Raw genomic sequence first — 25,180 nt, 5'->3', positions numbered from 1 at the left:
ACTAACATTGTTAATTTGCTGCGGAAGTTAGCTTATAGCCCTATTCGGAGGGGGGTTGACCATGTGAGATAGCTGTGGCCTTTGGGTGGACGCAGATCAATGATTTTAGTTTCCATCTATTAATCAAAACGTGATTGGTCCATTCACCTGCCACTTTCTGTGCAAACACACACTCCTTCAGGCAATCCTGCTTCAACCGACAAGTAAGCCAACTGCCCTTTATTGCACCTTTAAGGCACCTAGACAATAACAAAAAAGACAAATCTGATTGCATAACCTCACTTCCATGGTTTTGGGATGGTATTAAATGTCAGTACATTGGAGAGACTAAATATAACATTTAATGAAGGCCTAAAGGGTTCCCCACTGGTAGCAAAAGTGGCTGGGATAAACTAAAATACTGTGTCACCTCTGCCAAAGAGCTGATGTTTTCACCGCTGTTTGTTGGTTTGTGTGTTTGTTATGCAAGACTACGTAAAACTACAGGAAGGACAATGAAACTTGGAGGAAATATGCGGTATGGGTCAGGAGAAACCCTATACTATTTAGGTTGAAACAGGATCAGGGACCGGATCAAGGATTTTGTTTGATCACTTTCTTTAACATTTAGAGATTGGGGACTGTTGGGCCTTGGTTGAGGTATGCACTCTACTAAGTGTCATTAAAGTTCAAATTTAGATGATATGATGCCACAAAGAAGAGGGGATGTCTGCCTGCACATTATTTGGTTCTTACACTGTACAAATACTGTGCATATAGCTTCTTAAATTATATTTGATATATGCTGATTATTACATATTACTGATTGTTTTGTAAGCATGTGTTGAGTTACCTCTGATAGGCTAAGAATATAAATTAGGATAATTACAAGCTAAATGTCTGATAAAAGTCCAGTAGGCCAACATAGGGCTAACATTGTTAGCATGTCTTCCAAGAAGTGTATGAAGCTGGAGCCATGACACAAAACAGATATCTACAGGGGATGGTCTTGTTGATTCTAAGAAAAGAGAGCAAACACGTTTACAAGTAAAAATTTAGCCCAGCAAATAATGTAACCGAGAGCTTTAACCCATTAAGTCAACTACTATGCTGAGTTAATTGGCTCGACAAACATTAGAGATCCGTATGGTGCTGCATGCAAAAAAAATCTGTTTACTCTGTGACTTTTTTTTGTTAGTAATGATTTCTTTGCAGAAAATGAAAGTCAAATAGGGTGGCTTGGGGAAGACTAACAGGGTATTTTTGTTTCCTTTATAAGCACGTGTGTGTGTGTGTCTTGTTGGTTGCTAGTGCAATCTGAAAATCTCATGTGGCATAGTTATCATACCATAATGCATGTATCCTAATGTGTATGTGTGGGACCTGCTTTTTTTATTGGATTTGCTCGGTTGCAGTTCATATTATGTTATTGGCTTTGGTATGTGCTTGTAAAGAGGCACAGAACCCATGGACCTGTGTTAGGGTATTTGTGTATGTGCGTGTGTGTGTGTGTTTTTCTTCGATCTATCGGACCAACTACTACACACAAGCTGCACATATTGGTTTTTCTGTGGAGCAGCTGTTAATCCTGCAGCTTTCTGTCTCTCCAGACTACAGCTCTGTAAGAAAAGAGCGTGGAGAGGAGGGGGAGGAGTGAGGAAGAGGGAGGGAGACGGTTAGATGCAGAGAGGTACGGGGTAACGGAGAGGTCAGGAAAATAGATTGTGAGAAAGTCAAGGATTTCATCTCTGCTGGGGATGTATGATATAGCTGCATTTTCACGGTCAGCTTTTGGTATTTATTACATTCATGTATTTTCAGGTTGGTGCTCTGGGATATTTTAGTCAAAAAAAGTCTGGCTTGTATTTGAGCTGAATTCATGTTTTTAAGCACTGGGAAACATCAAGACTTCTGCAAGGCGTAGTAGATGCCAATACTTACTTTTACGACTTACCCTTGGACTAATTTGTTTTATTGCGGTCTCGGCCCAAAGTACGTCGCTACAGAGAAGGAGACATAATTCCTGCGTCTGCCTCTCCTTTCATTCTAGTGTTTACATTTCACAGACACAGTCTAGTGAAATACCTAGAATATGTTAGGAATAAAAAGATGAGCATGGCACTCTTCCATTTTTAGCCTTTTCTATTCATTTAATTTGTGTTTTTCGTCAGCATTTCATAAAATGTTATTTTTGTCCCTCCACTCACTTTTGAACCATATAGAGGAGGCCAGAGAGTAGCAAGATGACACTTGAATGATTGACTGGTTAAATCATCAAAATATTATAATTATTGTATGAGACTTCAATGTTTTGACACTATTATGGTTTATATGTTTTCTACTAACAAAAGTGGAAGATGTATTGTCTGGTCACAATGTGCTGAAACAAAAACAGATTCCAAACATTGGCATGGTAAACATTGTTCTATTTCGTTTATTAAGGCAAATTGAAAACCAGGACTCTGTTGTTTTGGCTTTCAATCATAGTCCTGTATCATTTCAAGCCTATATGATAAGATGTGATTGGCTTTTTTGCTATCCCTAAAGTATTGACAGCGCAATGAGGTTGCCGGGCAACCAGCCGAGATTCCACAAAATCAAGAATAGTCCAGAACGTAATCCATCCCTAAAACCACAACCTTGCACAGATTAAACTAGAACGGCAGTCAACAGAGCACATACCTCTGCCAAGGCCCAACAGTCCCTTAAATTCAGATTGATTTTTTTTTTCATCAAGGCCATGAATAATAACATGGGAAAAATTCAAATGTTGAATAACACCATATCTCACAAAGAGATTGGTCAATTCTTGATCTGGATCCACACCAAAATTAATTGGGTTCTCTCCTGACCCAAACCGCATCTTAAAATCTAGTTTCTTGGAAATGTGTTCAGTTATTTTTTATCTAATCTTGCTTGCAAACCAACAAATATAAGGACACACCGACCAACAATAAGAAATTGGTGGATGTATAACCTCTTGGAGGTAAAAGCTAAATATTGTGTGTTATTCATTGAACTAGAGAAGTTAAATAAATGGATTTTTCTTTATTTGTGGACACAGTCTCTGCGTTTCCAGTCATTATGCTACTGTGAGCTGAGCTAAGCTAAGCTCCAGTTCATCTTGAGCTTCAGATGTACCATGTGCAGACATGAACAAAGAATCCCATCTAATTCATAGCAAGACACAAGCCTATTTCCCAACATGCTAAACTATTCATTTACAGTTAATATCAACATTAACCAAAATAAATGATATTCTTTATTTAGGCAATAGAGTACTATTGGACCCTAATGAAACAACAGGTTGATGTGTACCTCCATTTAATTTCCCCATAAAGAAATCTGTATTTATCCCACATTTGACAGCTAATTACATTCATCAAGCTCAAACGCTGCTGACTATAAATATGTGATCCCGTTGTTTATATCTAATTTATATTTTCAGCAGTCATTTACATGTCATGTCATGAAGATTCTGATAAATGCTAGAATCTATGAAAATATAAAACAATTCAAACAATGATGTGGAATTTCAAACATTTACTCTATTCTTACCCTCTGTCAATGGACTCTAAACAGGCTTTTGGAATCATAGCCCCATTATAATGTGAGTTAAAGCAGAAGGACCTAGAGTACAGTCTGCTTTTGGCAAATCTAAGCTACAACTGAGATTAAACTAATACAAATCAGTGCTTTACAGTATTCATGTTTACTTTGGGTCATGCAAACGATTCTTGCACCGAAATATCTCTACAGCTGGAGCTGCACTAGGTAAAAAGCACCTTGGAAACCAATGAAAGCAACAAGGGAGGGTACGTTTAGACTGCAGTGACAAAAGCTGCCTCTGCTTGGGCTGATTTGGTGTGATAAGGCTACTGTGCGTGTCCCGCTCCACTCAAACTATCTGTGGGGTGAGACAGTCTTCCTTTTTGGTCCGGTCGGACTCTGCAGAGAGGATTATTGGAGCTCGACTACAGTAGGCCTTTCAAGCTCTGCGCTCAGGCTCCACGGGACTAACAACAAGTCAGACACTGTCAGATCCAGGTTAGGGAGGCCAAGGGCTGATGCTTTGAAGTGGGCTTTGAGATTCTCATCTGGAGGGATCAGAAGGGGGGGGGGAGACAGCGAAAGGTGCAAAGCTCCAGCTAAACAGGCAAGCTGGGTTGGCTTCAGGAGCCGCAGAGGTGGGGTTTTTTACTGTTATGAATGGCTTCCACTCAATGGAATCCTGGGAAATCCACGCATCCAAACTCCCGAAATAAACAAGTACGGTTTGGGAATAACAAAACGATGGCGGGTGAAGCCTTAAAATGCTGAGGCAAGAGTGTGAGACAATGAAAAAAAAAAAAGGGGGAGAATGGGAACTCAGAAAGAATTAGCTGAGGTTTTGAAGTCGAGAGGGAGATGCAGGAGCCATATTAATGACCTCGCAATCAAAGCCTTCGGAGAAAAGAAAATCAATTTTTTAAGAAAGGGACGGAAATTTGTGGTGATTGTCCTCTGCATTATTCTTCAAACCTAAAATCAGGGAAGTCATATCAGGATGTCCACATGTTCCTAATCACTATAAAAATATATGCGCGCACCTTTTTTTCCCGTCTTTTTCATTCCCCCTTCGCTATGGAGCCTGGTTTTTACAAAGGCCATTAACTTAAGGGATTTAGGGCCAGACACAGATGTTAGCAACATCAATCCTAGAAAGTAGATTGTCAGGATGTGTTTACAGATAAGCAGAAATATATATGAATTGCGCAGGAGATGACCGCTAATGCAAAGAATAGCAGGAGGAACTGGAAAGAATGAAGCTATCTTCGCATACTTCAGGTTTTTCAGAAGCACTGTATTTCCTTTGTGTTCGCTTCTATGGTTTCTACTAGGGCATGCATAATTTCCCATTATACTGTAACAGGCCGATACATTTCCCCCTCTCAGAATATAAAACAGTCAGTTTTACAAACACATGTTCCGGATTATTTGTGTGCTTACCCAGCATATTCGTATAACATGCGAAAAAACCAGCCTGACTTGGCCTCGTTCAGACACATAAACATGCGCGCTTATGAGAAAATTCTTCGCTAACTTTCAAACGCTTCCTCTGGTTTTTAACCCTTATGTCTTCCCGCTTTAATACTTAAGCTAACTCAGGCTATTACCAAAAATAAATCTTTCGCAAAGACGAGGCATGAGGAAATAGTGCAGGCATTCAAATGGAGGACCTCACAAGATAGTAATAACAGATGTGTAAACTGAATGCTCTCGGTATTGTAAGATAGTATCAGCCAATCAATCAACACACACACGCACACACAGTACAGGCAGTCAGGATGGTCTCACTTTCTTCCTGCCTGATGTAACCCCAACCATGTTTTTGTGTCCCTCGAGGAATGCCTTTTATCATGTGACATGGTGGTGTTGGCGGCGGCGGGGAGGTGGTGGGGTTTGGGGGGAGGGGGGGGCAGCGTCAGACAGCTGTTTCCCATCAGCGCTCACTCAACTGCAGTCAGCCAGTCGCAGCCCTGCTCAGGAGGATCAGGGGGGCCGAGCGAGCGTAGCGGAGCTCAAAGATTTGCGGGGGCCAAAATACCTCCAATTAGAGGGTCATCCCAATTTGTTTCCCCCCACATCCACTGCGCCCGTCATGTGTCTCGGGCTCCGCATTCTCACTGTGCATCCTCTAGCTCGGCGTTATGTACAATTCCTGTGTCTAGAGGTGAATGGGTTGCTGCCATCTGGGAGCGATTATGACTTTTCCTCATCGTTTCCTGTCTTTTCCCCCCAACGCAGCTCAGCTCGACTGAGTTCTGCCGTTCCGCTGTAGCCCTGTGTTGCCTCAGCTCCCTCAGCTTGCTCAGGTTGTAAGCCCCCATTGTAATGCAAGACTGGGAACACGTAACAACAGCCACTCATGCACAGGGCGTCTACATTAGCACATGTTCACCTCATCAGCAGCAGGATTCTGCGCAGTTATACGGAACAAAAAGGTTGTTTCATTTATGATGTACGCCTTCCTGTCTTACTTTACAATGTTAGCTATGTCCATCCTCTGCAGATTGATAGACATTTTGATTAATACAATTATCTATTTGATTACAAATCAATATTTGTATTGTCATTCTAGACGTGCTCTTCCTCATGCTCTTCCACACTTGGAAGTTGAGACTGTACAGTAAAGACCTTTATATGCATATACTGTAGAGACAGGACAACCAGTGAGCACTGGAAATCACTGCTCAGCTTCTGGCTGCAAACTCTTTTTTTTCAGTCCGCATCCTACTCATCGTGGAAAGATGACAAATTGCTGCGGTAGCTTTATGCTGCCTGCTTGGGGAGCCATCTGGACCTCACCTTTCTGCAGTGCTCTGTCGCAGTGTATCTTCTGGCCTGGCCGTCCACCATCAGGACAAGCAGCGTCCTCTGCAGCCAGTCTCTATAGAACTTGTCTTAGCAAGGAAGTAAGAGGCTGGGAGATAGCATTTTGTCACTCGCAGTAATATAATCATATAATTACAATAAGCTAGTTGGTATTAAGGTAGACTGATAGATGCAGATATATTGAATATTAATAGTTCATGAAAATGAGGGTGGTGTTGTGCACTGCTCCTAATTGAGTGATGGACAAAGTTAGTAAACAACCCTTCATTATGACATTTGAGCAAAACCTGCCAAAGACAAAGCTGGACAATGTGTCTCCACTTGTTCTTGTTGTACAAAAATTAAGGTAAAATATCATAGTGTCGCCATCTTCTGCTGGTGGTGTAATTTGGAACCAGTCTGGGGAGTAGTGATGGTGGATTTGAGGTCCTGCCAGTACACAAGCTCAACCAATGCCCAAAATAATATTTGAACAAACTTTAGCATGAGTAATAACTAACTAAATCAAAACCATCTTTGAGAAGCGTTTATTTTACGTGTCCTTAGGCTTTTTAGCTTGGTCAATATTCCGTCTGATTACAAGGAGGAGGCTGGGTTTATGACCTATATTGCAGGCAGCCATCAGGGGGCGATCACAATTTGGCTTCCCTTTTGATGTTATCTTTTTCCATCTTTAAAATACATTCAATGAGGTGAAATCTTATGGTTGTATGTTGCGCATCAAGTTAACAATATCCTGGTGGTTTAATTCTTGATAACATTGTTTCTTGGTGAATAATCTCTATGAACATATTTTGAATCTGAATAGGCAGAAAACACTTAAAAGGTATTGCTGTTTATGTTGTTTCAACATGACTTTTGTGGTAAAATAATCTAGTCAGACTGTAAACGGTATAGGGCGAACAGAGGACAGTCTTAGCCTGGATAACCACTGTCTACACAAGAAGCCCCCAACTATTGGTTGTTGCCCCCAGAGGCTAATTCACTGTCAAGCAATAGCCAATGGGCTCCGAGAAAACTTGATGACTAACAATAAAAGTAAGTGTTGCCTTGTTGTCCTTTCAAAAGTGGTGAGAAAATTGTTATGAAAGCAACTAGACAATGATAGTCAATAAAAAAAAAAGGATTAAATAATAAATCCCCAAAAAACTGCATAAATGTCACCACTTCTCTACTCCGAGTTTTAAAATCCACACGTGTGAAAGCAGTGAACACCACATCAGTCAGTCCCAGACAAGGGCTCCTCTGTTGACACATTAAATACACACTTGAAGGCACCAATGTGAGCAAATATTATGCTTTGCCATCGTCAAATCATGGTCAAACATCATTAAACTCCCCTCTGTTCTGCTCTTCTGTGTGTTTTCCAGTTTTACGTGACGACTTCCGACAGAACCCGGTGGATGTTATGGCTGCGGTGGGGGAGCCCGCAGTGCTGGAGTGCCAACCGCCCCGTGGGCACCCTGAACCCACCATCTCCTGGAGAAAGGACGGAGCCAATTTAGACGACAGAGACGAACGCATCACAGTAGGAGATTTTAGTTTCCTGTAATTATATGGCTGCAACTAATTAAAATTCGACTTTCATAATCATTGCATCTATTTTAATTGCTTTTTCCAGTTAATTGTTCAGTTAAAATGTTAGAAATTAGGAACAAAGGTGCATCAAGCTCCCAGAGCTCAAGGTGACATATTCAAAATGCTTGCTATGTCTGCTACAACGGAGTCAAATTTAGTTTAAAATGAAATCTGAAATGCCAGGCTTCAGCTTGGATTGTTTCAGATTCTTATTCTGACCTTGAATGTCTAATTCACCCAAAACATTTCCGTCACCCTCATGTTGGACAAAATGCTGACTAGAGCGATTAATACATCCAATGCAGGGTGCTCACATAAACAGAAGTAGCTTGGTGTAAATCTGTGGTATTTAGTTGCACTTTTAGGAACCAATTACCTCTCCCTTCAGTCATTGTGAAGTGTGGAAGAGCAAGTGTGTTAAGTCGGGATCAATTTACGGCCACAAGGACACTACTTCATCTTTATATGTGTCCACAGTGGAGTGGACACGGCCATAAAATAATACATCAGTAAAATAAATTATGCATGATGCTGTTTTAAATAAGTTGTGGTGAAAATCATGTCACTGAACAATCTATAACATGATTTGATGTGTAAGTACGAGCGGGCCTCTCATTGCTTTTAACTCAAACATACAACCAGGTTGGAGCTACTTTTTTCTCCGTGTGTGTGTATTTATATGAATGTGTTTGCCTGCTCCTGCGGGGACACACGGAGGAGATTCAAAGCTCCCGTTAGTGCGGAGTGACAGGTAAAGTCTCTCTGGGGGTCTGTGATGGACAGAGCAGCTATGTGTGATTCAAGGAGAGGCACAGATCAGAGCTGTGGGGAGGCGCCTCTGAGGGAAACACAAAGGCTGCTCCCGGCTTTGTACTTTCTGCATGCCTGTCTTTGTCCTCCCTAATCATCTTTTCTATATGGAAATATGTCTTTGCCGTGAGTTCACTCAAAGACATCACTTACACCGTACAAAGACCAAATGAGTCCACAGCAAGTGATTCTTGATGGTCCCTCGTGGTGTGGACCATCGTTTATTAATACTGATATGGACATAAAGTTGTGAGTTAATACCTCAGGACAATCTTTAGAAGGTTCTCGTATGTATAAGTGGGATTTACAGATTCTAATTAAAATGTCCAGCGCTTTTATGCAACATATACATTTAAATCACACTCCAAGCAGCTTGTGTGTGCCCTTAGGGCAAATACATGTATAAGGCAGTAGCAAGAGGAGAAAGAAAAGATTAAAAACAGAGCAGAGATGGAAGTTGAGGTTTCAGTGTCCGAGATGGAGGAGAGACAAACCACACTTGGATTTCTTAGCAATGGAATTGCTGCTAAAAATGACGATGGGTCAGTAAATGGAAATAAGAAAAGTTCTGAGTCTGCTCTTTAATCAGCTGCTAAAAGTTGCTGGTGCAGCAGTATTTACAGAAAACAGCAAAAAAACTTTGCAGAACAGTAAGTATAACATTAGTCAAAGACATTGGTTAGAGCAAGATGGTCTTTGCAGTCCTTGAGGAATACTTATGCTGGCATGCTGACACGATTACACGCCACAAATATTTGATATTGGTTCATCTGGGGACAAATATAACAAATACCCAGCAGGCTGAGTGTCCTTGGATGCTCAGTGAATCTGATGCGCAGATCTTTTTGTGGATAACCTCCCTTTATGATATTAAAAACAGCATGGGAAAGATTATGAACCAATAATAGATCTACCCACTGACAATCAAGTACAAAGAAAAGAAAAGTGCATGTCTGTGTTACTCTTATTATTATCTGTGCTTCAATTTAGTGCAATTATCTTTTCTTTAATATGTACATAAACTGATGAATGGATTAAGGGCGACACGGTGGTGCAGTGGTTTGCACAGTTGCAGCAGGAGTTTGCATTTTCTCTCCATGTCTTTGTTGGTTTTCTAAAGTTGTTCTGGCTTCATCCCAGACTCCAAACACATGCAGATAGGTGCTAAGGGTTAACTGGAGACTCTAAGTTGTCCATAGGTGTGAATGTGTTTCTGAATGGTTGTTTCACTCTGCACTATGCTGGCAACCTGTCCAGGATGTACCCCTACTCTCATCCAAAATCAGATGAGATTGCCCCCCAATAAAAATCTATTAATTCAACATTAACAAAATTGAGCGTGTGAGGGTTTTCTTCTTCCTATAAATATCTGTAAGATCGATTAACTGTCTGTACCAGTGCTGTACCAACCATGCAATCGTATGGGCTGGGTTTCCATCATCAACCTCAGGCGTCATCTATGGCTCATCAGCGACAGTATAGACCTCTTACTGTACCGAAATACATTTTTTTCATTGGCTCCGAAGTGAATCCAAACATCAAAACCTAATCCACCGGTTTCACTGAAGACTTGCTGAGTCTCCAATACCAGTTCACCAAACCACCCCCTCACACACAAACACACACACTCACACACACTTTCCTTGTGATTACTGGCGGGTTGCACTGTGTATGAGAAGTGCATGCTGCACAACCACAAGCTGCACCACAGTTTGTTAAATCTTCCTCCTAAAAAACGCGTCATTTGCAACAGCTCTTGGACGTCAGCCGTAGTTAGGCGACTGCTAGTTGTTATTTATCTGGTGGACGGTGTGTGAGCTGCTTGTGGTGGAAGGTTAGCCCGGAGCAGGATGACTAATAAATGAAAGGCTTTCGGGTTTCATCCTTGCAGCAGCAATTTAATGATGTATTCCATCGGCGAGCCGGCGAGCGGAGAGTGCCCACTGAGCAAGGTGCAGTCTAGCACGACACAGAATCCCCCGCATGCTTTATGGACACGGCGCTGCAGGCAGCCCTGACCCCTGACCTCTTTCAAAGAAATAACAGAGCCGGGCCATCGCCAGCTGACTAGAGACACACACCGCTACCTTAAATCATAATAAGGAGGCTGAAAGTTTAATTGAAGTTGATGCCCTGGAGTTTATAGATGTTTGCTTGTGAGAAATGTCTGTGCGTTTGTTATGAGGTCTTTGGATCGCTAGATTTTGCAGCTTTATTTTCGTGCCCGCTTGCTGCTGCCAGAGCATCACCTCTAACACTGGGTGTCTGCGCCCTATCAATACAGCAGCTAACATCTAAAAGCATCGAGAAGACAGCTACGATAGTGTGTGGGGGCGTGTGGTGGATAGGATATGAAAAGACTGAAGGCAGCGTGGAGAGCATGCAGTATATCTTTCACCTCTTTGTTGTGTGTGTGTCAGTGTTCCTGTTGTGTGTGTGTCAGTGTTCCTCTATGTGTGTGTGTGTGTACGAGGAGCTAAAAAGTTTGAGAAAGGCAAAGTACGCTGACTGAACATCTGAGGAGCGGATCTACAAAGACGTGCTGTCTTTGTTCCCAGGGTTCTGTGCTAATGTAGCACTAGATATGAATTATGTAATTTTCTAATGGATGACCTTCTACGCAGCTTGAAAGGCAACTCAAATTCTATTCCTAAGACAAAGAGAGGCATGCACAAGCATGCGGATACAGACTACACCACTTGCCATTCGAGTGCATTCGAATGTTGTGTGTATTTTTAGGTGTTAGACATGGGTGGCATCCTGCATTAAGCCGCGGCGAATTTTGCCACAAAATGTACAAATCGAATGTGTATTATTTACACTCGTCACAAATGCGCCACACTCACTCAGTTACCGGCACACGCCACACATGTGGGGTTTGTGCAAACACAGCTGAACAAATATGTTGTGTCCTTTCTTTCAGATCCGCGGTGGCAAGCTGATGATCACCAACACCAGGAAGAGCGACGCGGGGAAATACATCTGCGTAGGAACCAACATGGTGGGGGAGAGGGAGAGCGAGATCGCCGAGCTCACCGTGCTGGGTACAAACGTGCAGCTTTGTTGATTTGCATGACACGGTACTTCACTTAGTCCGAGTGGCCCTCACAGTTCTCACTGGTTTACTCTGCCAGTGCGCTGTGAGAGGTCTTTGTCACTGGGGTGTAATAACCCATTAACTAACGTCGATTATGCTGGCCTACCATCAAGCTGTGGAGAGGTTTCCAAACCAACCGAGCAGAGGCATCCGGCGCCACAGCCTCTCGAACTTTACTAAATGCGCTCCCTCCGACAACTCCCACCCACAAAATCGCTCGCTTCCATTCTCCAACCCTCTGTCTTTTACCTTCTTAACATTTCCCATCAGAATAGAGCTCTTATCTGTATCACACAGTGCGATGACCTTGGTACAGGATGGGAGTGTACGGTGTAGTGCCTCATAGAGCCGTTCAAGGCTGTGAGAATAATCCTGCTGAATGCAGAAACAGGTCAAAACACATCGTTCAACTGGTTGTGCATAATAAATGACTTTGGAGATTTTCAGAGGATTATCACTAGAATATCCCAGTTTCTCAGAGTCGATAATAATAACAACCTCCACCAAGAGTTTTGAACCCTGCCCATTTGTTGGTTTGTGTAGTTGTTTGATTTTTAGCATGTTCAGGCTAAAGTTACTGAGCCCGTTTCTGCAGAACATGGGGAAAGGATGTGGAGTGGGTCATGGAAGAACCCAATCCATTTGCTGTGGATTCTGATCATTTTTTTTTTACACTTTCTTTAACATTGCAAGATTGGGCGTTTTTCCTAAGAAATGACTCATGGATGAAAAATATATTTTGGGAGGTGATGTTGTGAAATTTGGTGCAGCTTGGTTGAATTCAAGGATACTGTTAGGCGCTCTGGGTGCCATTCTAATTGCAATGTTTAGTTGATTTAGCACATTAACACTTTGCCAGATTTTCCCTATTTATTAACATTTGATTCTGCCTTTAAAATTATAATAAAAGGTTAGATTAGATTAGTACAGTCTAAATATTACTTGAACATTTTGAATATTTTCTGGTCAACCAAGTACCTTGTTTAAAACTCATGTTGTTTTAAAAGTATACAGAAATTAAATTAGACATCATCTAATATTACGCTTACACTAACCCTACTAAACAGTGTATAAAACCGTAGCATCTGAGAAATAGTAATTACACTAAGATATCTGTCAAGTAAAGGATGTAAATTCTATGAGCTAAGCTATCATGTTGCCCTCCAGAGCGCCCAACCTTTGTAAAGCGGCCCAGCAGTGTGGTGGTGTTGGCAGACGAGAGCGTAGAGTTCCCCTGCGTGGTTCAAGGAGACCCCGTTCCCAATATCCGCTGGAGGAAGGATGATTCTGAGCTCCCTAAGGGCAGGTAATGCACAAATTCACTCTACATGCAGCAATTTAACAGGAAAACACAGTGGCACAGAGTTTTCTTTCATCTCCCTGATGGTGTGTGTCCGTCTTCCCTGCAGATTTGAAATCCTAGAGGACCACACCTTGACACTTCGCCAAGTGACATCCCTGGATGAGGGCTCGTACACGTGCGTGGTGGAGAACATGGTTGGGAAGTCTGAGACATCCGCCACGCTCACTGTACACGGTCAGTACAACCCGACCCCCTCATGTAATGTCCTCTAACTCTACTGCCGCCTTCATTTCCATACTTCCTACTGTTCACTCGCTGCTTTCGGGGCCTCAACATTTATTTTCAAGGACTTCGCAAAACGTCTGTCTTTAAAGTCTCCAATTTTCAATTTATGACCTAGTTTTCATTATTGTGCCTTGAGCTGCAGTGTCTCTCAACACAGTCCTGACAGGCAGGATCATCTCTGGGGTATTTGAGTTTTCTTTGTACTTCCTGGCTGGAGGTCACATAACGTCTGCAGCAGTCGCTAGCTCTATATACTAATAATAAGCAGTATAGGACTCTGCAGCAGTTTGTTTACAGTCCGTCTCACAGTAATGTGCTGCGTAAACTGAGGAGAGGATGCAGAGTAAATGTTTATGCGGCCACAGAGGATGGATCTGTTTGGTCTGAGCTGTCCTGCCACAATGACAGCCCTTAATTTTTTTAATCAGTCACAGGAAATGAGCGGTGAGACACCTCATGGTCGCACACAGACATATCTATGCACATAAACATGCAGTGCAGTGACACGGTGGGTGTCTCGGACTGCGAGGACAGTAGGACTTAATTAAAGATAAGGCAGGGCTCGTCGCATGCTGGGAAATGACATGGTTCCAATTACACCGTCTTCCTCTCACTCCCAAAACCTGAGAAAGCAAGCATCATGGGGGAGTAGAGCCAATTTGGGCAGTGAATGAGAAGAGGGCAGCAATAAATGGCAGATGAGCGGCAGTTGCATTGTGGGAGGAAACGAGACAGCCATCTAAGTGGATGTGTGTTTCATTATTAAATTTAAAAATAAAGTCTCTGTCTGGCTCGATCCTGGCTGTAGCCTTAACCACAGAAGTATTTTTTACTGACTTGAAACATTTCTTTGATATTAAATATTTGCCATTTGAAACAAATACAGCAGGCCAAGGAGCTTTAAAAGCTCATTTTAAGGTTTTGCACAGTTTCCAAGTCTGAAATGAAATGACTCTTCTTCATTGCACTCATTAAAAATTATCTCTAAGCTTGCAGACACTAACTTGGGATCCAATCAAACAGCTAAAACATGAAACATGTCTCCCCAGACAGGCTGCTTTATAAGACCCAGCTTTTGTGCCCCTACGCAAAGATGTGCACTTCATTTTTCTAAAAACATTCTTTGAACACAAAAATGTTGTGCAATAACCACAGTCATCTCCTCGCAGTACTTCCAAAACCAGCGGGTTAGCTAGCCCCTCATTGCATTATAAATCTAGTTTACAGATGTCAAGAGTTGTCCCCGCCTGAGAATGTGTCTCTGAGCAGCTCCATGTAGGAGAGCAGAGCTCGCCCCTTCACCTCTCCTTTCAGACACTATCCTCAGACCGCACAGGTTTATGTCCTCATTAGGGGATTGTATCTTTGCCTAAATGTGCCTCAAGGCCGACTGGCTATGTAACTCAAACCACGCAATTACATTTTCTTTTTCACACCTCATTATCAACCATCCTGCTGGGTCTAAGTGGGACTCAACAGCGCTCCAAGTGCTTTGTCTTCTTTAACGTACGGAAATGTGTTAAATATAATAAAATATATATTGTTCATCCCAACACACATCTGTGCACACACAGGATGGTAATATGGTAAATTGTGCTTCTCCAGGCTTTTTTCGGTAAAAGTCACAATGACCCCCTCACACACATTCATCCGGTTCTTCTCAGCAGCATTTTTGTCTATCACACCATTCATATTGTCACCACAGCCACCAGGGGCATTTTTGGGGATGGAACCAGCAACCCACTGATTAGTGGCCGACCCGCTCTATCTCCAAAGCCACAGGAGCAAACCAAACCGAAAGTAGTTACAGCAGGCCGTTATCACCCATTTATTGCATTGAGCCCAGTAGGTGCAGAGGGTCTGCTCTGTAATGCATGTTATCAGCATTTTGAAGATAGATAGATAGATAAATAGAGGAAGCTTAAATCTTTAACTGGGAATTAAACCGAGAACCATCTGGCTGTGAGGCCACAGTTCTAATCACTGCACCACCATGCCGCACCCTCCAACCACATATATATTTAGTGGATGTATCTCAGTTCGGCCTGTTTTGTAAACCGCAAGAACAATTAAGTAGTGGGTTCCTGGTTTGTGTTTAGCTGCACAAGGCGGCTGTATGAGGCTGCATGAACTGGATCAATACAATAAATGGGTGTCTGGAGCCTAGTGAATCCACTAGTAGAGGTTTAGTACACCCCTACTGCATTAGTTCATATGTGGGAAGGCCTGATAACAGTCAATCCGGATGAAAAAACACAGTTGCAGGTACCCTTCTCCTTGCAATACCTGTATTACTGATCGTTTCTTCCATGCCTTTTCAATTGTGCTGACTCATTCAAACATGTGCTAATACTGTTGAGTGTTTCATTGCATCTGCATATCCCCGTGTTCATTCTGGTTATTCATTACACTGCTCTGTTTTGTGTTTTTCCCTTGTAGTCAATGCCGGTAAGTTGTCATCCATCCGTCATCCACCATCAGACAGCCACAGGAAATCATGAGCCCCTGTCATTGTCCTTTCAACACTGTAATTCCGTCCACCAATACAGTATGTAGTTCGTGTCATGTGTGGGTAAATTAATAAAGAAAATGTGCCATTTTTCTATTCAAACAAAGGTACATAGTGACTGATGTTGCTACTTACACACTTAACCTGCTTTATTCCTTGAGCTTTCCGAGCACACTGATGTCTTTAGAAATTTTGAAATTGTGTCAGGCTGCCAGGTAATTAGGGCGTCTCTTCCTCTGCAGTGCCCCCAGCATTTGCCATACGCCCCAGGAACCAGGTGGTGACGGTGGGCAGGACGGTCACCTTCCAGTGCGAGGCCACCGGCAACCCGCAGCCAGCTATCTTCTGGCAGAGGGAAGGCAGCGAGGTGAGAGTGACCCTCAGTCGGTCACCACGCTAAAACCATCACCTCATGAACGGGGGGGCTCCCAACTCTGTGATCTCTCCTTCTTTCTCTCTCAGAGTCTCCTGTTCTCTTACCAGCCGCCGCAGCCCTACAGCCGCCTGTCCGTCTCCCAGATGGGCAGTTTGACCGTTACTGATGTTCAGCACTCGGACGGCGGCTTCTACAGCTGCCAGGCTCTCAACATCGCCGGCAGTGTTATTACCAAAGCACTGCTGGAGGTCACAGATTGTGAGTGAAGGGGAAGGAGTGATGTCGGTCAGAGGGGTGGGTGGTGGGGTTGGGACTTTTTGTTCTGCACATTTCTTTTTTTTTGTCCTTTGAATAATATGCCTTATAAGCGTACCCCGCCTTGAATAGGTGTTATTCTTATCTAGTTCTGAGCAGGTATATGAGGCTACAAATTGGCCCACGTTTCAGGCTGGTGAGAGGTGCTTCCCTCAGGTGTTGTGGTTGGCCTTGGCTACTAACTGTCAGGGGAGGGATTTCAGAATGTGTTGTTCTCCTGTCCCCATGGCAATTGTGTGTAATGTTTAGCCTCACTTCACATCACTGAAGACACAACTTCTCCAGGGTTAAATGGTTAAAGAGATACCGCACACTTATATTTGTTTTTTGATTAAATATATCAATGCATCACATTTATTACAAAATGTATAGAAATAAATCTACAGTCATGGCTTGAACATGGCTTATGACATTTTATATATGCAGGAAAAAGTTAACACCTTCTAATCGAAGGCTACATGGACCTCTCGGGAGCAGGATTCAGGAAAGCTTCTCTCATTTTCAAATCTATGCTGAGACAAAACCCCTAAACCACCACACTCTTGCTCCTCAGCTGTCTCTTACACTCACACTGTTTGAACCACGCTGAGACAGAGACCATGGTTGTCTCAGCACCAGCCACTGCTGCCGGCGGTTCAAACTGTTTGAGACGAGAGGAGCCTCTATTTGATACTACGGGTGTTTGGGGGAGGGGTGCATTAGCCCCGCCTTCGTTTCTTTGACACAAAATCCTAGGGGTGAAGTCACAATAAAGTTATATACATAAAGAGGTCAAGGGAAAATAGAATAATTATAATTTGTGAGTCTAGTTTGAATTAATACATCGTCTCTGTCCATTTGCCCTGTAGATATGTGTGAATAAAGACTGCAGGATTGACACATGATTTTGATCATAGGTACCTTTTTATATAGACGTGCATCTGAGGGACTGTCAAATAAATCCTAGATGAAGAAATAACTGTGTTAATTGTTGAAAAAAGCAATTTAAATCCGCTCGGAGGCCCTCACCGGTAATTACAAACCATCGAGAAAGTCCACAGACTCCCAGTTAAATGACCTGTGTGATCAGGAATACATGTGTCTGGGTAATTTTGTACTACAGTATGTACATATATTAAATTAATGAAGGTAATTGCCTAAGGGTTAAGCAGACATTCACTGCATCTCCACACTGAGTAGTTGGGTGCAGCCCTCTTAGTTATAATGGATAGTGTGCTGCTCTTAGTCTGCGCTCTGCAGCCACCTAGCAGGGAAATGAGAGGTATACGCTCTGCGGAAAAAATATGTGTTATGTTTAATGGACGTGGAAACAGATGGTGTTGTGTGTTTGATGCATTTTTTTCATTGGTCTGTAGCGCTCCTCTCTTGTCTGAACCTGTCTCTCTCTGCCCCAAATTCTCTCCATCCCAACATGTACTCCTCTCATCCCCATTTGGAGTGGTGCATTTGTATGGAAATAACCAGTCTGCATCACTGCAGGCAGTTTTCAAATGTGTGCTTCCATCACCCCTTTTTTGGGTTGTATTTATATTTATTTATTTATATGGCACCCTCTGCCCCCCCCCCCCCCCCCCCCATTCACAGGGTTTTAAAATGTAAGAGAGAGATCGGGAGAGAGAGGGAGAGCTCCGTTATCTAAGTGGGAATGTTATTAGTTGGGCTTTGCCGTTGTGATTGGAGTTGGCTCCAGCAGCACCTAGCTGCCGAATGAACGATTAGTTGCTCTCCGCTGGAGGGGAAAAGTTGATTTCTTTTTTCCTCCACTGCCTAGACAACCAGCCAGAGCTATTGTTCTCTCTCTTTACCAATTTTCTTCCCAGTATCTTTCACATCTTATCTGTCTTTCAGTTTTTTTGTGTGTGTTTCTTTTGGGGCAGAATTACTTTTTCATTTTCTCTACTTTCATCTTTCGTACTCTCTCTCTCTTCAGCCTTGATCTTTTGCGAATGTCAATTCCCGATATCCAATTTCATAATGTACTTTTGACCGTATGCTTATTGCTCTTTTGGAATTTTGCCTTTATTCAGTAGCGATGGTACAGATACAGAGAGAACAACGCAGGGAGAGAGACAGGGGACAATCCACCAGTGCAAATCAGGTCACTGACCAGTATCAGACTGGAGAAACAGCTACTGTTTTGACCCATTATAAGAAAATAACTTTCCTTTGGTAACAACAGGAAATTAAAGCATTTTATTGCAGACATAAATCATGAAACTCGATATCATCATGGCAGGCAAGATCTTTCCAAAACCTTAACCTAACTTTTCTTTTATTCCATAGACTTAACATATACGTAACCCATACAGTTTTACAATGACCAACAATCTCAAACCTCAAATGGGTGCTTTTACTTCCTTAACACCACCACCAAAACCTTGAACATGTTTTAGTTGGAGTGTTCTGTTTTAGGGAGAGAATTTTAAAACCTGCAGATATTTGGATATTGATTAAAAAAAAGAAGACAAATAGGAGTTTGAAGTTCCTTTCGAAATGTTTTGTTTGTTGCAGACTTCACCAGACCACAGAATATTGCAACCATTGTTCAAATGGCATTTAAAAAAATGTTTAAACTGCGGCATAATATTGTTCATCAACCAATAGAAATTCTTTATTTAGTTTATTCTTAGTTTCTTGATGTGTCCAGTTCAGATCCAAAGCTCAAATGTTTTGGTGTTTAAGGTGCAGTTTGTGATGTTTGTAATGTGTAATGTGTTTCTAATGTCTTAAACGCTCCTGCTTTTGTACTTTAATAGCTGGGTCAGACCACCCTCCTCCTGTGATAAGGCAGGGACCCATCAACCAGACCGTTCCTATGGACAGCTCGGTCGTCCTCAGGTGCCAAACCGCTGGTCCTCCGTCTCCCACAGTCCACTGGAAGAAGGACGGTAAGCTGTTGTCTCCATTGGAGTCCCGCATGTCCGCAACAGACACAGGATCACTGGAGATTCATTCTGCTAAGGTATGACGTTAAACAGGAGTTAATGCTCAACAGTTACAGTGACAGTGCTTAGCTAATCCAAACCTCAAATGTCTGCTCCTGTGGCATCTCTCCTCAGCTCGGAGACACAGGCTTCTACACTTGTGTGGCTTCTAGTCCAAATGGAGAGGCTTCCTGGACAGCATACCTGCAAGTGGAAGGTGGGTTATTCATATGGAAACACAGTCAAAAGTATTTTACTGTCATAACAAGTTGTTATGACAATAAATGTGTACCGTAAAAGTCATGGTTAATGATTTTTCATGAATGTGTCTGTGGTTCTGGGGCAGAGTTTGGAGTCCAGTCCACTCATCAAACAGACCCTGACCTGGTCCCCAGCACTCCATCTAAACCTGAGGTGACCGACATCAGCCGCACCTCCGTCACCCTGTCGTGGAAAACCAACCCCGGTGCCGGTGCAGCACCTGCATCTAGTCTTATCGAGGCATTCAGGTTAGACACGGAACATCCTTCGTGTATTAACTGCATATAACCGGACTATTGTTCTGGCTTCAACATAATGTATTTGAATATTTTTATCTCCCACCTCTGCCTGCAGTGATACGTTAGGCAGCCGATGGGTGACCCTGGCCGAGCACGTGAAGACACAGACCTTTGTTCTGAGGAACCTGAAGCCGGGAGCTGTCTACCTCTTCATGGTCAGAGCGGTGAATGCTTACGGCCTCAGTGACCCCAGTCCGATCTCAGACGCTGTCAGAACACAGGGTCAGTGTGGGCTGCTTTTATAAAGCTTCACATAGAACAGATGTCTGTAAAACTGAAGGCGACTTTCATGTTTGGTTGGAATGAGTCGATTTCAGTTCATCGTCGCTATTTCATGTTTTTCATTCTTTTGATACCAATAGACAGCGCTTCCACCATGCAGGGGGTGGATCATCGTCACATCCAGAGGGAGCTGGGAGATGTAGTCATCCACCTGCACACGCCCACTGTCCTGTCGTCTTCTGCTGTCCGGCTGCAGTGGATGGTAAGGGGACCATGCCGTGTCAACAGTAATCACGTCTGTGCTCCCTTATGTAAAAGCAAAGTTGTCAACGTTAGGGTAAAATATTGGAAAAGGTCAAATGTTCAATTTAACCAGCAAATATAAACACATACTGTACGTTAAAGTATGAGTTTAAAGACGAGGGGTCAGGCCTTAGAATAATCAACACAGAGTCAGATGTTTTTTATTCGGGGGTTTTAAAGCAGATTTATTTTCTCTGACATGTTTTTATAAAGTCTCTGAAGCAACATGAGCTCTCAATGAACATTGAGCAAATACACTTTGAACAGAGATTTAGTAAAAGCATTTATTAGCAGAGAATAAATCCACTCAGTGGTGAGTTTTTCTTAGTTTCATTGAATGGAACTTAACATTTCAGTAAGTCTCAAGTAACTCAACGTAATGTCCTCTGAAGTCTTGAAGACATAACAGTGTGCGTGTTCCTGTACTAGGACATTTTGGCCAGTCCTCACTTTTTCAATGGGCTGTTTGAGGGCTAAGACTTGTCTTTAGAGTTAGGGTAAGAATTAGGTTTAGGTTAGGAGTTTAGTTGTGATGGTTAAGGTTAGGGTAAGGGGCTAGGAATGTATTATGCCAATGAGTGTCCTCAGTAAGATAGAAGATAGAGGACGCACGTGTGTGTGTGTGTGTGTGTGTGTGTGTGTGTGTGTGTCTGTCACCCCTACAGGCACCCTTTGTCATAATTGGTTTGGTTTAAATGGAAAGTGCTTAATTCTCTCCTGGCTTGATTTAAACTAGAGCTTCCTGAGAGGAAACTATTAATGACCTGATATTGTGGTTTACAATGAAAACTCACAGATACGGGGAAAATGCTAATCTGTATTGGCCCTAAAGGCAAAGTGAATTAACTGAGTTTTAACAGATCCTTCCTGCAGAGTGTTCACAAGACGAAGCTCAAACCCCCCCCAGATGTGTGTTAATTTAACTCACATGCGGATTCTCATTGTGAACCTCAGACTTAATAATAACCACAATGGAATCCCTGTATCTCTCGCTGTTACATATTCTGACATTCAAGTTCTCCTTCTGCATCCGCATTCAGGTCGAGCAGCAGTCCCCGTACACCCAGGGCTACAAGGTGCTGTACAGGGCGTCTGCCGAGCACGGTCAGCCGGAGGGGCAGTGGAGCTTCCTGGAGGTGCGCGCCCCTCGAGAGGACGGGGTGGTGATCAGTCAGCTGAAGCGAGGCTCCATCTACGAGTTCAAAGTGCGTCCCTTTTTTGACGAGTTCCAGGGAGCTGACAGCGAGGTCAAGGTGGTTAGGACATTGGAAGAAGGTCAGTCGGCTGAACAGTATTCAAAATGTTTGCTCTATAAATAGTTGATGATAACGAAATGACTCAAGAACATTGGTGCAATTCTTGCAATACCCTTCAATCTGTATCTTTGTAACAATGCAGACAGATGTTGCTTTATTGTATATGCAAATCTGTCAGCGATGCAGTCCCATCTCTGGGATGCAGACAGGATCAGATGAGTGTTTATGACTGTATAGTTAACAGTATGTTTCATTGCATCAGCTCCTAGTAGAGCACCCCAGGGTGTCACAGTGACAAAGAGTGGCACCGATGGAACTTCCATCCTCATCACTTGGAAGCCGCCTCCACACCCGGAGGAGGCAGGAGTCATTCAGGAGTACAAGGTGAGAAAAGACCCCCCCCCCACCACCCTCTCCTGCTCTAATGCCTGGGAATCTCCAGTTAGAATGTAAATTGCATTTTTGTGAGGCTGCCGGTGCCTCTTGTGTTGTCGGATGTGTGTCCCTCAGGCGATCACTGTCATCCCGTCTTCCACAGATCTGGTGCCTGGGTAATGAGAGTCGCTACCATGTGAACCAGTCGGTCGACGGCTCCACCTTCGCCGTGCTCATTTCCAGTCTGGCACCGGGAATTCGCTACAGTGTCGAGGTGGCAGCCAGCAACAGTGCAGGCCCTGGGGTCAAAAGTGACGTCACTTTCTTTCAATTTGGTAAGAATTCTGAACTAACTAAGTAAGTAAAAGTCTAAAAGGAAACATCTATAATATGTCATAGCATAGAGTTCACAGAATTTTGAATAAAGGACCATTCTGTTATTACCTTGTGTCTTTGTTGCCCCATTAGGATAAAAAAAAGAAGACATTTTAAAATCTCCACTTTTGTTTCTTTTTCATTTCTGTTTTTGTATTCACGAGTTTCTTTGTTTCTTCTGTTTTTGCTCTTGTCAGACTCTGCAGGCCAGATGATGGACATCAGCGTGGAAAGAGACACATTTTCTCACATTTCGGATGTGGTGAGTCAGCCGGCGTTTATCGGGGGCATTGGCGCCACCTGCTGGTTGATCCTCATGATCTTCAGCGTCTGGCTCTACCGGCACAGAAAGAAGAGAAGTGGCCTGAGCAGCACGTACACAGGCATCCGCAAGGGTGAGTGTTCCTCTGTTTTAAGCTACAGGAGTGTTTGACAGATAAGTGTAATGTATGTAGGCTCAAAATGCAAATGTACAGCCTGTACTTATGTAGGCCCAATCCACAACTACTTCTCTGGGTATGTTTGAAGGTGTCTGATGAAAGGATCCAAGCCACGACATGTCACCACCGCAACAAACACCTGTCTTCATCTCTGTGATATTAACGGAAATATTCTCAGATGCTAATAAGCAGATCACATCAAATGTTGAAAAATACATTCGCTCTAATCTTCCCTCGACACCGAGACCTCAGGAGCAAATTTGCATTCGCGATTATGCAGACATTCAAAGGCTGACCTTTAGTGGCTCATTTGTAAAGTGTCATTCCCCCAACATGACGCAGATCTTGAAGGCACAGGCCTGTCAACCTGCCATTACCATGTCTGCTCCAATATCACTATTATTTTCTCCTACCTTCCCTCTCCCTTTGGACGCCCGTCACCCCCATTAACCTTCATCTGGACACACGTGTCAGAGACGGAGCCAGAGGCAAAGCAGATGACATGTTGTTATTTAAATGTTTGTACGCATCAGATCTCCATATAAATAGATGTGCACCACACTGAGGTTATATGAATAGGCGCAAAACAATAACTCCTACTCTAAAGCACATTTCTTCATAATGCTAAAGTACTCGGAACTGGTGTCACCCTGTTTTCTCTCTTCTCTTTCCCTCCAGTCCCTTCATTCACCTTTACACCTTCAGGTATGTACAGTATCTCTTCAGGTACTTTAATTTGGACAAGCAATCCTGTAGCCTTCATCGAGCTGCTGAGCATTGCTTAGCCTGTTGTCACTGTGTTGTCTAAATGACTGTGGCAACTTTCATTGGATTGAATTTTGTTGAGAGATGTTTTAGGTATTGAACCCCCGTTGTTGTCCACAGTACCTCTGTGCCAACACCTTGAAACAGCAAACAGGGGAAGCAATAAAATGCATTGCTTACTCCGCATCCAGTTGATAGACTATGTTTCTCATAACAAGAGCGGGAGAAGCCCCGGGTGTAGGCTCATCCCCGGGTCGGCCCGGACCCAGCTCCCTTTTGTTCTTAGAGTGAACACTTTGTGAAAGAGTGTTTTTGTAAAGAAATTTCCGGATTTTCCGCAGTTCCACTTGAAGTCGCCATATCTTTGCCGGGCAGCTCACAGCGGAAGTAACTCAGTGACGGCCGATGTGCTTGAAACAGCATTCAGGGTTCACCAATCATAGACATTAGATAGAAAAAAAGCTTAAATCCATACCTATTCCCTGTAACTGAAAATGGGATGCTCTGGGGCGCAGAGTGCTTCGTCCTCTTGAAAATAACCAATTCAAGAGCAGCCCGAGGTGACTTGGTTTCCAAAAGTTTAGGGAATTTTCTTTTTGAAAATGTTTTGGCCGGTGCCCCACACAAGTAATACCAGTATATGTATTCAGAGAGAAACTGACCAGATACAATGTGAGTAAACTAGTATCATCTATTTAAAACAGGTTTAACATCTTTATATGTTTTCTCCAGATGTTGGAAAGGGCGTCGCCCCAGTGCCCCTTATTAACAGGCCACTCAGATCCTGAGATGAAATTGCATTTCTTAAAAGGATTCTGAAGAAAAAAAATGTGCAATTAGATATTTCAGTAATTAACATATGTGCCAAACATTTGTGCAATGATTAAAGAACATAACATATAATATAAATAGTTTTTTACAAACATGTCAACATAGAAGAGATAGAATCTGTTAAAATAAACAATTCCTGGAATTCAAACATCATCAAGAATAAGAATGGCACTTAGTAGAGCACATCCCTCCACCAAGGCCCAACAGTCTCCTTGAATTCAATCAAGATGCACCAAATTCCGCACACGCACATAGGTTTTTTCATCAATGGTTAGGGTTAGTTAGGGATGTTAAAGAAGAAAACATGAATCTACTCACTGATCTTTACCAAAACTAAAATTTTAATTCTACCCGGACCCATACCACATCGTTCCACCAAGCTGTTGCATAATCTTGCTTAAAAACTGATCAACAAAGCACAATTGATTGTGACATAAGAAGAAACTTTGCAAAGAACCTTACGTTGACTGCATTAGAACATCAACCAGAATACGAGCTACAA

The 25,180-nt window shown here is 42.8% G+C and overlaps 1 protein-coding gene across 1 annotated transcript in view; it reads left to right on the top strand.

Moving 5' to 3' along the window:
- LOC133969794 (roundabout homolog 1-like) overlaps window positions 1-25,180 on the top strand; it is an 85,221-nt gene that overhangs the window by 54,992 nt on the left and 5,049 nt on the right. The window contains exons 3-19 of the mRNA XM_062406493.1: window positions 7,725-7,882; window positions 11,666-11,786; window positions 13,007-13,145; window positions 13,249-13,376; window positions 15,867-15,875; window positions 16,179-16,303; window positions 16,399-16,570; window positions 19,384-19,589; window positions 19,687-19,768; window positions 19,898-20,060; window positions 20,167-20,333; window positions 20,474-20,595; window positions 21,677-21,911; window positions 22,155-22,276; window positions 22,431-22,602; window positions 22,840-23,037; window positions 23,761-23,787. Coding sequence (XP_062262477.1) covers window positions 7,725-7,882; window positions 11,666-11,786; window positions 13,007-13,145; window positions 13,249-13,376; window positions 15,867-15,875; window positions 16,179-16,303; window positions 16,399-16,570; window positions 19,384-19,589; window positions 19,687-19,768; window positions 19,898-20,060; window positions 20,167-20,333; window positions 20,474-20,595; window positions 21,677-21,911; window positions 22,155-22,276; window positions 22,431-22,602; window positions 22,840-23,037; window positions 23,761-23,787 — 2,346 coding nt within the window. The remainder of the gene's footprint in view (window positions 1-7,724; window positions 7,883-11,665; window positions 11,787-13,006; window positions 13,146-13,248; window positions 13,377-15,866; window positions 15,876-16,178; window positions 16,304-16,398; window positions 16,571-19,383; window positions 19,590-19,686; window positions 19,769-19,897; window positions 20,061-20,166; window positions 20,334-20,473; window positions 20,596-21,676; window positions 21,912-22,154; window positions 22,277-22,430; window positions 22,603-22,839; window positions 23,038-23,760; window positions 23,788-25,180) is intronic.

Source organism: Platichthys flesus, chromosome 15 (genome assembly GCF_949316205.1).
Source record: "Platichthys flesus chromosome 15, fPlaFle2.1, whole genome shotgun sequence".
NCBI lineage: Eukaryota > Metazoa > Chordata > Actinopteri > Pleuronectiformes > Pleuronectidae > Platichthys > Platichthys flesus.
The sequence above is the reverse complement of the archived record's forward strand: the minus strand, read 5'-3'. Positions and strand labels throughout refer to the sequence as shown.